Here is a 15,000-nt window from a genome sequence, read left to right as displayed (position 1 = left end):
CTAACCTATCCTGTCACCTAGCCTACTCCCAACCCCTACGTTCCCTTCCCAGAGGGGAACAAGGGAGAGCTAACGTCCTGTGTCGAGGCCCAACGAAGCCTCAGAATGGCCTCCCCAGAGTTCGGCGATCTTTAACCAAAGTGGGTCCAGCGGCCCACAACGACAGCGAGGGGATGGATGGTGCGGAGGGGTACATCTCCTAATCTACCCTAACCATTTAACTGTTAAACTACCCCGGGGCTTTCAACAAGCGCCTCTCGCTTAAACTATTGGTTCTAACAACCCAGATTCCCGTCACCTGTGTTGGTGTCCTCACAATTTCGGGCCTCGCCCCCCAATTTTCTCTCCGTGCCCTCACACGGTCTCCTGGCTGGGACACGTGGCTCCCTTTGGCAGGCACGACCCTCTGCCAATTCTCCGACGATGGCACCCCCGGGCACTACACTGCCTCCGAGCCTACCAGCTCCCTAACACCGGGGAGTGCCCCCCATGGCACCTCCCCTGAAACGCACACGTGGCAGGCCGGCCTCCCGGGCCCCTTTCCGAGGGTCACCCGTGCCCACAACACTGCCCACGCGGCTAATGGCGCCCCGGGCCCCCGCACCAAGCAGGCGCACCCGTGCCCACTACTCTATCCCGGCCCCCCATGGGCCCATGGCCTACCGCGGCCGACTAGCCTGGTGCCCGGGGTACCCACTCAGCGATACTCACCTTTCGCAGCCACGCTCCCAAGCCCGTCAACAGGGCTCCTGCACCCCTCCAAATGGGTCTCGAGCCTACACTCCCACCAACAACAAAACGACCTCCATTTTTCAATTTGACTAACCCAGCTAACTCAGTCTACACTGACCCCGGGGTCCCTTGGGCGGGAGTCACTCCTCCCCCCAATCACTCATCGCACCATGCATTCCCCATTCGCTCTCTACACACAGACCCGCTGGCCTCACTCACTCAACGTGTACTCACCTCCCAACTTTTCAACACACACACACCACTGAACTCTGCCATCCTCCTAACTACATCCCCTAACTAACTCGTGCTCCCACGTCGTCCCTTAAACTACAGCACGTTCCTTTTAACACTACGTAGCTAAGCTACGTCCCCTCTACACATTCATAAGTCTGTCCATGTCTCCAAATAAATCATTTTATTTCCCAACCTAAATCTCGCTATCATCCCTCTAACTAATCCATTCCACGGACTCCATGAGGACTTACCCCTGCCCCATGAAGTCGGTCTAACTAAGCTTACCCTTCCCCCTAACTAGTTTCCATCCTGTGCCCAGGTCAAGGGGGTCTTTCACCCCTTGCCCAGGAATCCTTTGCACCCGAAAGTGAGGCTTGTTCTCCCTTTTTTTTTTTTTTCTACATGCGCAGCGCCAGCGCGGCAACTCAGAGCTCGCGCACTTTGCACCTGCCCGTGACGTCATGCAGCTGCACGTGTTCCTCGTCCCTCCTTGGACGGGACCATCCGGCAGAGATACCCCTCCTGCCGGATTCCAACCACACGTGCAGCCATGACGTCACCGTGCGCATAAAAAAAAAAAACAAGCCCCACGTCTCGAGGGGTTCCCCACGCGAACACATGTGCTTTGCCCGTTGGAGCTTAACACACACGATCGCGTGGAGAACCCGTCCGGTCCAAATCCATTTACCTGCCTAAACTTTGTCCGTCCGCGGGATCGGCAAATCCACCGCGTGCGTTTCCGGACCGGGACTTCACTCTCGCAAGCGAGCACGTGGTGGTCTCGTGCGTTGCACAGCACGAACCGCGTGCTCACTGCTGGGTGAACCCGGCACGGTCCTCGAAACAACCACAGCCGCTACTCGGCTTTCGTTTCTCCCATGTCGCCGTCTCCGTCTCCATTCCACACACGCATACCTGCGTGTTACGACGCACACAGTCCACACCATTAAACTCACACCGGGAGACGCGGCTGCGTGCTCCCGCATGCCAACCGACATCTCCCTCTCATACCGCTCTCTCACACACACGGTCTCCCTTGCACACAGCGACCTTGCACACGGCCGTTCACTCACGCGTGCGGGGGCACTCACCCGCGGTGCCTCACTCGCACTCCGTGCCTCATCCACACACGCGGGGGCACTCAACCGCGGTGCCTCATCCACACACGGCCCCTCACTCACACACGCGGGGGCACTCACCCGCGGTGCCTCATCCACACTCCGTGCCTCATCCACACACGCGAGGGCACTAACCCGCGGTGCCTCATCCACACACGGCCCCTCACTCACACACGCGGGGGCACTCACCCGCGGTGCCTCATCCACACACGCGGGGGAACTAACCCGCGGTGCCTCACTCATACTGGCCGTTTCATCCACACACACGGCCTCTCTCACACACGGTGCCTCATCCACACACGGCGTGCTGGGAAGCACGCACTCCGGCACCATCGCCACCACACCACTCACACACGGGGTCGCTTCCACACACGGGGACGCACTCACACCTTGCACCACACACACAGGGACAACCACACTGGGGATTTGTGTCCCCACAAGGGTCTCCGGGGCCTCTACACCCCCCAAGCTCTCCGTGCACCCGTCCACAGCACTCGTCCCCTCAACCTCGCAAAGCACGACCGAACTCACCTGGTCGTGACTCGCCTCAAGGGGGAATACTCCCTCCCCTCGTTCCTGGAGGAGGTCATCCAGGTGCTCGCACTGGGTCTCTACCCAGTCCGCCAGCTCACCCCCATTATCCTCCACTACCTCCGTGTGTGTGTGTGCGTCACTTACCCCGTCTTCCTCGTGTAGTCTTTCCTCTATTGTTCCCTTCCCGGCTACCGTCACTGCCAACTCTTCACCCTTTACCTCTCTTGTCTCAACTATTATTTCCGTTGTCGTCACCTCGTGTCTCGTCTCACACGTTTTGGTCTCCCCATTTAATTTTTCCCTTTCGGTCATCGTCACGACCCTCGCCCAACACGTTCCACGAATTATTTTTTCACCCGCCTCCACCGCGGGCCTGTCAGCCGTTGTACCCCCTTCCAGCTCGTTTGCTCCCACACGTGAAGTCGTCATTCCCAGCTCCCTGGTCACGGCCTTCATGCCCGCCTGCAGGCATCGGCCCATGTTCTGCGTCTCACCCCGTAGTTCTTTCATTTCTTCCTTCATGTTTGCTTCCATTCCGTTTATTTGCTTGTTCATTTCGTTTTTCATTTCATTTGTATTTGTATCCATCTTTTCGTTCATGCCTTTCATTTCGTTTGTATTTGTATCCATCGTCGTTTTCACTTCATTCATTTGCTTGTTCATGTCTTTCATTTCGTTTTTATTTGTATCCATCTTTTCGTTTATTTGTTTGTTCATGTCTTTCATTTCGTTTTTTATTTCATTTGTCATTGCCGCCAGCATGGCGCATAGCTGGGCCACGTCGGGTGCGCTTGAGTGAGCCGTTTCGGCAGGGGTTGGGGAAGGGTCTTGGTGGAGAGGGGGGGGGGAGGTGTCATACACCGCGGCCGCTGCCGCACCCACCTCGGGCCCTGGGTTCAGTTGGGCGAGTCCGTGTTCCTGCACAATCAACATTTCCTGCTCGGGGATTCCATCCTGGACCATGGACTCTACATTATTACACATATACATTTCTAATACCCCCGGCTCCCGCTCGCCTTGAGACGCCATCTTGCTTCTCGTGAAGGGTTAATTTAGCTCGCTCGTAATTTGGAGGGAATCGGGGGTCGCTTCTCTCACCCCTGGACCGATTCCCGTGAATTTAATTGGAGACAGGACAGCCCGTTTTCCTGTTCTCCGATTCCAGTGCCGCGAGGAGGGCGATGAATTTGTATCGCACGACCTGACACCAGTGTTGCGGATTTCGCGCCCGCCAGCGTGCGAACGGCCACGTAACTCGAATCGCGGCACGTCGCCCACCGGACGGACAATCCAGTCGTGACCCTCTCGGACTAACGCCGGGAACCAGTCACGGGTGCACCTTTTGGTCTCACCGCGATCGAGCCAATCAGCCCCCGCGTGGGATAGGGTTGCTCGCCAAATTCGACCTACCTAAGTACCCACGCGGAGGGTAGACCGGGCGATCGCACCTCGCCGCAGGTCGACTTCGGACACGGGCCACTTAAGCGACCCGTTCCGTACTATCAGAATAACCGAGCGGTGTTATCGTCGACCTCGACGGTTCGATTAATTATCGGGCGTACTCAGCCCACTACCAACCCTTTACGTGAAGCAAGATGAGGGTTCAATGGGGGAAAAGACGAAGCGAAGCGGGAGAACAGTTCAACAATAAAGCACATTTATTCGCGGCACACGGGAAGCACACAAATACAATTCCACCAAAAGCACACAAAAAAAAGAAAACACAATTCCATTTACACAAAAAGCAAATATAAAAGTGAAAACACAGTGCAGAGCTAATACCGACTACCGAGCACACGGCAACACTTATACAATTCTACTTCACAGACGGCGCCGACAACACATACCCAAAACCAAGGAAAAGAAATACCCCCAAGAATGAGGCGGGCCTGAGGCCGAGACCGGGTCGCGCCTACCCGTCTGGTGATGAGACGCGGAGCGGCGATGGCGCCTCACTCCGCGGGCCTCGCGGACAGTGCCTGCCAGGGGGTGGGAAAAGGGGCCCCCTTGGTCGCACTATCTCAGCGCGGGGGGGAAACAGGAGGGGGTTGTTGATGCTCGGGGTATAGAGGATCTTTATTACCCCTGGTGTGCGTCTCCACCTCGGCCAGGACGCGCTGCCGGCCTCCCTCGGGCGTGCAGCTCCTGGCACCGACGCGAGCACCCCCTCGTCCGACTCTCTTCAGCTTCTCCAGCTACTGCAGGCTTCGGGCTCCAGACTTCCACACTCGTCCCCTCCGTTCCGACTCCTTCTCGTTCTGCTGACTGACGAACACCGTCCTTTTATCCCCCCGTAGCTTCGCCTTTGACCCCCTGCCTTTGACCTTTCACCTCGCTCCCCATTGGCCCGAGAAAAAGTGGGCGTGAAGGCTTTTTGATCCACAAATTTGCATATATCGATCGTTCTGGAGGCGGGGCCAAATCGTCCCTCGCTCACCGATTGGACGGCAAAAAGTGGGCGTGTGTCGTTTTTGATCCGTTTTTGAAGCACAAAATCCGTGATTTTGTACACGCTGTTCAACGTGCGCCCTGCACGAGTCCAACACCGGTACCCACAGCGGGGCAAGAACGGTGGCGATGCTACGGTTGCGAGGTGTGACGTGAAGGTCGTGGCGGTTGTGGTGAAGCGGCGTTGTGGTTGGTGGTTGATGTTGTGGTTGTGATGGTAATCATGGCGGTTGGTCCAAAATAAAGATAGTGAAAGAAAAACGGCTATCCTGAAGAGTCGCAGCTCGCATAAATGACATGTATTCCCACTAGACAACGGGTTTGGACCTAACTACACATGTACTTACCGAGATACCTCACCTAAGGGACCTGAATGGTGGTTTGCGAATTTGGTAACCACAACAATATATATATATATATATATATATATATATATATATATATATATATATATATATATATATATATATATATATATATATATATATATATATATATATAATATATGAATTTGGAATTCAATTGCACACAACATACAGGTTCCCTTAGTCAGCTATGTCGATAAGTGCATGTTCCCTAGATAGCTCACCTTCCATTGTTTAAATGTTTTGAAATTGATTAGATGCGCTGCAGATCGATTTAATAGTTAGGGAGCGAACAATGGATACGTCCCTCCCCCTCTTCTGCGAAGAGGAAGAAGAACCCTGCGGTGACGTCAACAACTCCCACCCGTGGTTGAGCGGGGGGGGTGGATCACGAAGGCATGAGTCACGCCGGGTGCAGGGGAGGGGGTGCAAAGGATAAAGAGGACATCTTTTCTTTGTTCAAAAAGAGTCCCTTGGTAGGGCTGAGTTCGTGGGCTGAGTTTGGGGGAGTCCCGTGTTAGGGCTGAGTTCGTGGGCCGAGTTCATGGGAGTCCCGTGTGCAGAGTTCGTGTGCTGAGTCCCGTGGGAGGAGTAAGCTTTTTGCTTCGGAGAGAGCAGTCGTTCAGCAGGCCATCGGGTCCTGCTTGGCTTGCTTGGCTTGAGGCCTTTGGAAGCTTTTTGCTTCGGCTGGCTCAGTGAGCTTCGGCTGCTGCTTTGTTTTGGAAGGAACTTGAGCCAGTTGTTCGGCTCGAGCTGCGAGTGGAGGCCTCTTCCTCTTCTTCCTCTTCTTCTTGGTTCGTGGAGCTTTTCGTTCTCCATTTTGTTTCCCGGCTTGGTGCGACGCATCGGCCGCTTCTTGGTGTTGGATCCTTGGGGAAGCGACGATCGGCGCCTCGTCTCACCGGCACGTGTTGGGAAGCATGGGAGGATTCGCGGGAGCTCGGGAAGGATCGCGGCGATTGGATCCAGCTCGCTCTCGCTGGAGCCCGGGTCCAGACAAGTTGAAGACCACATGAGGTGGAAAGGTTCGAGTCAAGCTCTGAGTTTCAGCTCACCTGTCCCCCGAGCTGGAGCTGGTGATTAAAGGCCACAGCCACCGTTTCTTGTGTGTGTGTGTGTGTGTGTGTGTGTGTGTGTGTGTGTGTGTGTGTGTGTGTGTGTGTGTGTGTGTCTGTGTGTGTGTGTGTGTGTGTGTGTGTGTGTGTGTGTGTGTGTGTGTGTGTGTGTGTGTGTGTGTGTGTGTGTGTGTGTGTGTCTGTGTGTCTGTGTGTTTGTGTCTGTGTGTGTGTGTCTGTGTGTGTGTGTGTGTTTGTATGTGTCTGTGTGTGTGTATGTCTGTGTGTGTGTATCTGTAGCAGTGTGTATATGTCTCTGTGTGTGTGTCTGTGTGAGTGTGTCTGTGTGAGTGTGTCTGTGTGAGTGTGTATGTGTGAGTGTGTGTTAGTGTGTCTGTGTGAGTGTGTCTGTGTGAGTGTGTCTGTGTGTGTGTGTCTGTGTGTGTGTGTCTGTGTGTGTGTGTCTGTGTGTGTGTGTCTGTGTGTGTGTGTCTGTGTGTGTGTGTCTGTGTGTGTGTGTGTGTGTGACCGCTGTTTCTCGACAACCACTGGTCCGATCTAATTGAAACTTGCCAGGAATATTGCTGGGGACCTGAGGATGTGCCTTTTCAAGGTTTGATATTAATCGGGCAAGCGGTTCCCAAGTTATGGCCATTTATTTATCAACCAATGACAGGACACGGTGATATGACGTCAATTAAAAAAAAAAATTTGCACATACGGGCACGTACAAAAAAAATAATTTTTTTGCATGTACGGGCACGCACGTATGGGCCCGCACCTACGGGCACGCACCTACGTGCCCGCGAGAGTGAAGGAACGGCCTGTGTGGTTGTTGTTTCTGTGGTTTGAAAGTTTTTTTGGGGGGTTTTTTTTCCCCATGCACGTACGGGCACGCACGTACGGGCACGCACGTAGGGCATGTACTAGTGTATATATATACATATATATATATATACATATAATGTGGTATTGTCTTCTTGCAGAGAACTACAGAGGGAGCTGGTTGTGGTCAAGGGCCAGGTCAATGAAAAGCAGCAAGAAGTCACCCTTAACGATAAGGAGAAGCACAGTAACACCATTCAGCTTACACAGAAGCAAGCACAGATGACACAGATCCAGGTTGAGTGTGTTTGTGAATACATGCAATTGAGACATTTTTGTGAGGTCTGCTGCATTGTTTAAAGGCAGATCAAACCATTTTAAATTGTGCTGATGAGGATTTTTCCCTTTCACCAGAAACCTGATTTTTTTTTTTAATTTATTTATTTGGCAACGTTTCTGAGAACCTAAAAATATACTTTTAAAGGCCCTCTGGCTCTCATATTTATGTGCACGCATTATTAATGTTAAGCGGTGAAGCTGCTTCAATATTTGGTGTTGTCCTTCTTTCCATCCGTCTGTCAAAAATGAAGAATATCTTTTCTAACCACTGTTTTAATTCTAATGGGTTTTGTTCGTTTGACCATTTCATATTTAAAATGCCAAACTGAACCTCCTCATTCGGACATGGGTGCGGTTTTATTCTATTTTATTGTAATTTTTATTTTAATTTTCAAGTGCTGCGGTTACCTATTGTTTTTATAGGATCGCATTGTGAGTCTATCAAATGAACTTCGGAGACTGCAGGATGTGGAGCCTGAAGAAAGCAGTGTCTATGTGCTGGTGAGCAGAATGCAAAATAAGTTTATGTACGTGTGTGTAGGTGTAGCTGTTTTTGACAGAGACCAAGCATACAGATGGACTATATCACCAGTAGCTTTCCAACCAACAGAGCAGTGGGTGGTGGGGTGGGGGGGGGTTGGGAGGAGGGTTCAAGATGGACCCTGCCCCCATGAGTCAGCACTACCTTTTCATTTTACAGTCAGAGTGATGTTATCCTCATTTTAATGCGAGTTTCGGACCGACCTGTTTTGTGAACAGGAGGAAGAACTGCAAGACATGCAGGAGCAGATTGTAGCACTGCAAGGAAAGTTCGATAACGCTGCGAACATTTCTGAAAGCACCCAAGAGGAATACAGGCAAATGAAGCAAGAAGAACAGAAACAGCTCAGAAAAATTAATGTTGTGAAAAAGGAGGAAGAATCTGTTCGGGTAAGGTCTCCTGGCATTGAGGTCTGGGGTAATATAACCATATTGTTTGTGCATTTGTGTAGCGAGTAACTGAAGTTATGGAAAAAATAATTGTGTTTTCAACAGGAGGGTCAAATGTCAAACCCTACTATTTACTTTGAATGCTGTGTGACTCCTTGGTGTTTGTTCATTCATCTTGTAATTATTTTCGATTATAAACCTCAGCCTTAGTCGACTTTAATGGCAGATCGATAAGCTTTTGTACAAGTTCTAAAATTTTGATTAATGTTTTATACTTGCTTAGATTTTCCAACGGATTGTTTCATTGATTGGTGATCTTGAGTGATTAATTTACTTTGTACACATAAGTGACATTTACACCCTCCCCATCCTCTTCCCTCTTGTATCTCACAAAAGTGAGTACACCCCTCACAAATATGTAAATAATTCAGTGTAACTTTTTAAGCAGCTGTGCTAGAAGCAAAAGGTTAGAGATGATGACAGAGTAGACATTCTGCAATATGTATGCAGGCACAAAACTGCCATTCCATGAAAACAATGTGGTATATTATGAATAGTTCTGAAAGAGGAGGCAACAAAAATGAGTACACCCCTGCTATTGTCTGCACAAGAAGCAAGTCAAGCATGGTAAAACAGCTTCCATTTTCATCACTTTCTGCATTTTTAAGTCAGAGTGTTAAAGGTACAAATATGCACCAAACAATACACACAATGTCCATAGAGCTGCAATATCCCTGGTATGTTAAAAGTGAAGAAGTGTACTCAATGCAGTAATTGTCTATCTGCTTGCTGAAGAAATAATTGCATAGGAAATACTGTACCAATCACCATTGAGAAAGCAGCATGGCTCCTCATAGTAAAGAGCTCTCGAAAGATGTCAAAGATCCAATCGTTGTCCTACATAAAGATGGCCAAGGATATAAGATCAGTGCTTCTTTGAAAGTAAGCCCCAACACCGTGGCCAAGGTCATCCAGAGGTTCTCCAAGAAGCGTACAACGATGAGTTGCTCTCACCAGGGCAGACCAGCAAAGATGACTGCACGTACTGTTTGCCAAGTTCAGAATCTAGTCCTCCAAGACAGACGACAAAGTGCCGCAAAGATTGCTGAAGAGATTTCAGCAGCTTCTGGCCAGTCTGTTAGTGTGCAAACCATACGTCGCGCATTGGGCGTCGTCCAAGGCGTAAACCTCTCCTGAAGCAGAGCCACAAGAAAGCTCGCAAACAGTTTGTTGAAGCACATCAATCCAAGCCCCTAGACTACTGGCAACATGTCCTATGGTCTGATGAAACGAAGATCAATTTGTTTGGATCTGATGGAGTGCAGCGTGTCTGGCGGCGACCTGGGGAACAGTACCAAGACAAGTGCGTTATCCCTACTGTCAAGCAAGGTGGTGGTGGTGGTGTCATGGTTTGGGGATGCATGAATGCTGCCGTTACTGGAGAGCTCAAGTTCATTCAGGGAAACATCGATTCTACGATGTACTGTGACATCCTGAACGAGAAGATGTTACCCTCCCTGCGAAAACTTGGTGGAGGAGCTGTATTTCAGCACGATAACGATCCGAAGCATCGTTCCAAGCAGACAACTGCCTTTCTGAAGAAGTCGAAGGTCAATGTGTTGGAGCGGCCAAGCATGTCACCTGATCTAAACCCAAGAGAACACCTGTGGTGCATCCTGAAATGTAAGGTTGAGGGACGAAAGGTGTCCAACATCATGCAACTTTGAGAAGTTATTGCAGAGGAGTGGAACAGGATCCCAGCAAAGACATGTGGAACACTGGTCAACTCCATACCGAGTAGAATAGCTGCTGTGTTCAAAAACAATGGTGGACATACAAAATACTGAAAACAATAACGCTTCAATGTGGGAAAGTACAGAGCGTGTACTCACTTTTGTTGCCCCCCCCCCTTTTCACAGATATGCCCAGTATGCCACATTGTTTCCACAGAATAAATGTTTTGGGCCTGTACATGTATGACAGAATGTCTACTCTATCATTTCTTTGAGTTTTGTGTTTATAATATATCTAAGTAAAAGTTACAACAAAATATGTACATTTTTGTAAAGGGTGTACTCACTTTTGGGAGATACTATAACTTATTTTGTTTTACGTCATTTCCCAACCTCTTCTTTCACCATTTTTCTCCCACGCTTTCCTTTCCTCGTTTCTCTTTCTGAGGTTCCTTTATCATTCCTTTTCTCAATGTCAACCACCCCCTTTCCCTTTTCCGCCTTGCTGCTCACCTGCTCAGGGTTTCTGCATATTAAATACCATGGATGAATTGATCAGTGCAATGTCCTTAACCAGTGTGATAATGGCAGTGCCTGGAATGTTGTTGTTTTGTTGTTCAGTAAACTCTCCATGATGCACTCCTTAGAGTAACGGTGCCATCTGTGAGATGCTTTTCGAGTCACGTTGGAATTGCTCACCTGTGCCTGACCTGCATTCACAGACCGAGTACCAAAGTGTGGAATACGAAATAAGGAAATGCAAGTGCGTGCAGAGGAGTGTGCAAGAGAAAAAGAGAGTCCAACTGCATGACTTTTCTGACACTAAGAAGAAGCTAATGGAGCAGGAGCAAAAATTGCAGGTATATTAAATGCAATGAGAAGGAAAGGAGAGAAAGATGTATCCTAGAATTACCAAAGTTGACAACCAACCCTTGAGTGAATCATGCAAGGAAACCAATGTTCATCTTGTCTTGGATGCTTCATGTTTTTACCTCAAGGCTTCATCGGCCAAACAAAATTAACTCAAATTTTTGAATTGCCCAGGCAGCTTCATATTCCGTTTGACATCACATTATGAAAGGGTAGCAAAGGCCTATTTTTATGAGTGATATTGGAGCAGAAGTGAGTGAGTACCGTGCGAGAGTGGAACTGATTTGGCCTTGACATGTACCATGAAAAGTCAACGGACACATAAGAGCGTCTTTGCAGCTTAACATTTTACAACAGCTCTTATTCTGGTGGGGAGTTTTCCAGCATGCTCAGTCGAATCCTTCATCCCTTCATCTCTGTCGTTTATTTTTAAAATAAGCCATTTATGTGATTGTAATCCTTCATTTTTGTTTCTTTCTGACGACCTCCTCCCCATCCCCTCTCCACACAATGTGCGGAGTTTTATCGTTGCATGACGTGGCAGTGCAAAGTCTCGGATCTGCAGTTTGAATATGATTCTGTACACCCCTGCATTTTGGCATGAGGTCTCAGAAGTTCTGCACTTTTCAAGTACTTGGGATCCATTGCTTCTAGTCTTTCCTAAAAATTGTAGACTCTTTCCTTGGCCCACACCTCTGCTCTTTTCAGCTTTCATGTAAATGCCATGAATGTAAGTATCCTTCATTTGCCCAAACCATCGGGTCATCCATCAGTGATGTTGAAATGGATTGGCTACTCAGGGTCAACTATGGAGCAATTTGTCCCAATATAATTTGAAACTTGCTTTGATGCTCCAAAGAAAATGTGCTCCTGTTGTGCATCATTGAGACAGACAAACCTTATTTTGTCGAGGTGTATTGAAGAAAAGTATGGCAGAAAAGAGGCCTTGCCTGTGCTTGTGTTTGTCTTTGAAACAATGGCTGCATGTGAGTTTACCTGCCTGCTTTGTGATATGCATACTCGCTTCCGAAAGGTCTAGCCTGGCTTTGAATCTCGACTCAGCTATAAAGTGTCACACTGGTGTTTTGCGGTTGGGGCAAGGCATCGATGTGGTAAAACTAACATTTTTCATAAGATTATAATGACATCTCTTCCATTGGAATTGTAGACTGTGACTTGCAAACCTAGCCTCAATGGTGGTGTACAGAACGTTTTTAAAATAACAATAAATACAAGGTGCATGGAGGTAAAATTCGCTGTACGGTGATGTACAACGCCTGCAAAGTAAAGCGATTGTTCATTTGCATCCGTTGGATGTCAAATAAAGATGATATAAGCACTCCTGATGGTCATCCGAGGCTTCAGAATTTGGCATGCTCACGAGGTTGTATTGTCAACGAAATGTTCCATTAGATAAAGAAAATAGGATCAAATTTGTACATGTAGTGTTTCAAAATAACGCTTTTTCTTGCTCTGAAACATCATATCTTCCACTTTCTTTGAATATTTCAAATAAAATAATTCCAACTTGTCAATTTTGACAGGCTTTTATATGCAATGTAATTGCATCCTTAATATCTAGAATATTCTTCTTCTTTCGGCTGCTCCCGTAAGGGGTCGCCACAGCGGATCATCCATTATGATCCACACAATGATTTGGCACAGGTTTTACGCCAGATGCCCTTCCTGACGCAACCCTGGTCGCCTCTTACGACAGGGATATGGTACACCTATTCTAACCGGGGCATACACCAGCCCAGTGCTCTGGTACTCACTTCGCCGACCTCGGAAGGATGACAGGCTGAGTCAACCCCCTGGTGTATTAATTCAGTGGCTCAACGGGGCTTGAACTCAGGACCTTTTGGATCCCAAGCCGCTGCCCTAACCACTGCGCCAACACCAGGCTCCCTTAATATCGAGAATATATACAGTATATTCATTTGTGCTTTGAGATAGAGAACCATTTGAAATTAAATGATCTACAAGAATACCACACTAGCTTTTTACAAGTTTGGTAGAGAGTGAAGAAAAAAAATAAAGGCACCATTTGAGAGCAGTCATTGCTGCTACCTTTGACACCAGAAGTGATTTTAGAGCACTGATCGCCTGCCCTTTCCAGGAAGTTACAACCATGGCACAGCGGATTTGCCCGGATCGTGTGAAAGTGACACAGTCCACACGCTGCCTTTTGATAACCCTGGAAAAACTGAAAGCTCGAATCGATTCCACACATCATCCTACGAAGAAAGAGAAGGCTGAAGTATTAAGGTGAGCATCTGTTTTATGGCCTTGTTGCCTGCCTGGTTGGTTATCTTGGCACAGTGGAATTTTGTCTGAAGTTTTATCTCTTCCCTTCATTCAGAATTTACACTGAATTGCTGACTCGGTACAACCAGAGCAAGAGGCACATGAAGAAACTTAATAACTTTGTTCATTTCCTTGGACATATGATGAAGAAGAGGGTTGATATGTACACCAAATTCCGGAAGTGAGTGTGGGTGAATGTTGGTTCGTTGCAAAAAGTTTTGTTGAGTTTGTACAGTGTCCATTCTTCATGATGTCAAGAATACGTATGTTGTATTATATTGGAATGGACATCAGTTCAGATAACTCTGAAAGGGTGATTCATCGAGAAAAAGACCACAGACACCGTCTGCAACACACACCTATGCCCAGATCCTCGCTCCCATTGTCGGTATATGTATATATATATATATATATATATATATATATATATATATATATATATATATATATATATATATATATATATATATATATATATATATATATATATATATATATATTTTTTTTTATATATATATATATATCCATGTATATATATGTATATGTATATATATATATATATATATATATTTATATATATATGTATATGTATATATATATGTGTATATGTATATATGTATATAGTGTTGTGGTTACCAAATTCGCAAACCACCATTCAGGTCCCTTAGGTGAGGTATCTCGGTAAGTACATGTGTAGTTAGGCCCAAACCCGTTGTCTTGTGGGAATACATGTCATTTATGCGTGCTGCGACTCTTCAGGATAGCCGTTTTTCTTTTACTATCTTTAATTTGGACCAACCGCCATTGTTACCACCACCAACCACCGCTTCACCACAACCGCCACGACCTTCACGTCACACCTCGCAACCGTCGCATCGCCACCGTTCTTGCGCCGCCTGTGGGTACCGGTGTTGGACTCGTGCAGGGCGCGCGCCGAACAGCGTGTACAAAATCACGGATTTTGTGCTTCAAAAACGGATCAAAAACGACACACGCCCACTTTTTGCCGTCCAATCGGTGAGCGAGGGGCGAATTGGCCCCGCCCCCAGGGCGTTGGAGGGTGATCGATATATGCAAATTTATGGATCAAAAAGCCTTCACGCCCACTTTTTCTCGGGCCAATGGGGAGCGAGGTGAAAGGTCGAAGGGAGGGGGTCAAAGATGAGAGGGCGAAGCTACGGGGCTGATAAAAAGCGACCGTGTTCGTCAGTCCAGAGAGTAGTGGAGTAGGAGAGTCGAGAGGGAACAGAGAGTCAAGACTTCGCGGGCGGTGGAGTTGGCAAGAAGGAGCTGGTCGTCGTGTGCGTTGGAGTCGGAACGGAGGGGACGGAGCTGTGGAGAGGCGGCGAGGGCAGACGAGGTGGTGCTCGCGTCGTGCAGGGAGCTGCACCCCAGGGAGGCCGACAGCGCGACCTGGCCGAGGTGGAGACGCTCGTCGCGGGGCAATAAAAATCCTCTATACCCCGAGCATCAGCAACCCCCTCCTGTTTCCCCCCGCGCTGAGATAGTG

At 48.4% G+C, this 15,000-nt stretch overlaps 1 protein-coding gene across 9 annotated transcripts in view; it reads left to right on the top strand.

Moving 5' to 3' along the window:
- SMC6 (structural maintenance of chromosomes 6) overlaps nucleotides 1-15,000 on the top strand; it is a 157,237-nt gene that overhangs the window by 124,716 nt on the left and 17,521 nt on the right. For 8 of the 9 annotated variants that reach the window (XM_085846620.1, XM_085846621.1, XM_085846624.1 and 5 more), the window contains 6 exons: nucleotides 7,473-7,608; nucleotides 8,074-8,151; nucleotides 8,410-8,580; nucleotides 11,036-11,173; nucleotides 13,303-13,451; nucleotides 13,546-13,671. In XM_085846620.1, coding sequence (XP_085702746.1) covers nucleotides 7,473-7,608; nucleotides 8,074-8,151; nucleotides 8,410-8,580; nucleotides 11,036-11,173; nucleotides 13,303-13,451; nucleotides 13,546-13,671 — 798 coding nt within the window. The remainder of the gene's footprint in view (nucleotides 1-7,472; nucleotides 7,609-8,073; nucleotides 8,152-8,409; nucleotides 8,581-11,035; nucleotides 11,174-13,302; nucleotides 13,452-13,545; nucleotides 13,672-15,000) is intronic. The other variant, XM_085846622.1, reaches the window with a different exon arrangement.

The sequence above is a fragment of the Eptatretus burgeri genome, chromosome 11 (genome assembly GCF_056783735.1).
Source record: "Eptatretus burgeri isolate ZD-2024b chromosome 11, Ebu_testis_v1, whole genome shotgun sequence".
NCBI lineage: Eukaryota > Metazoa > Chordata > Myxini > Myxiniformes > Myxinidae > Eptatretus > Eptatretus burgeri.
This window is presented reverse-complemented; position numbering and strand designations above follow the sequence as displayed.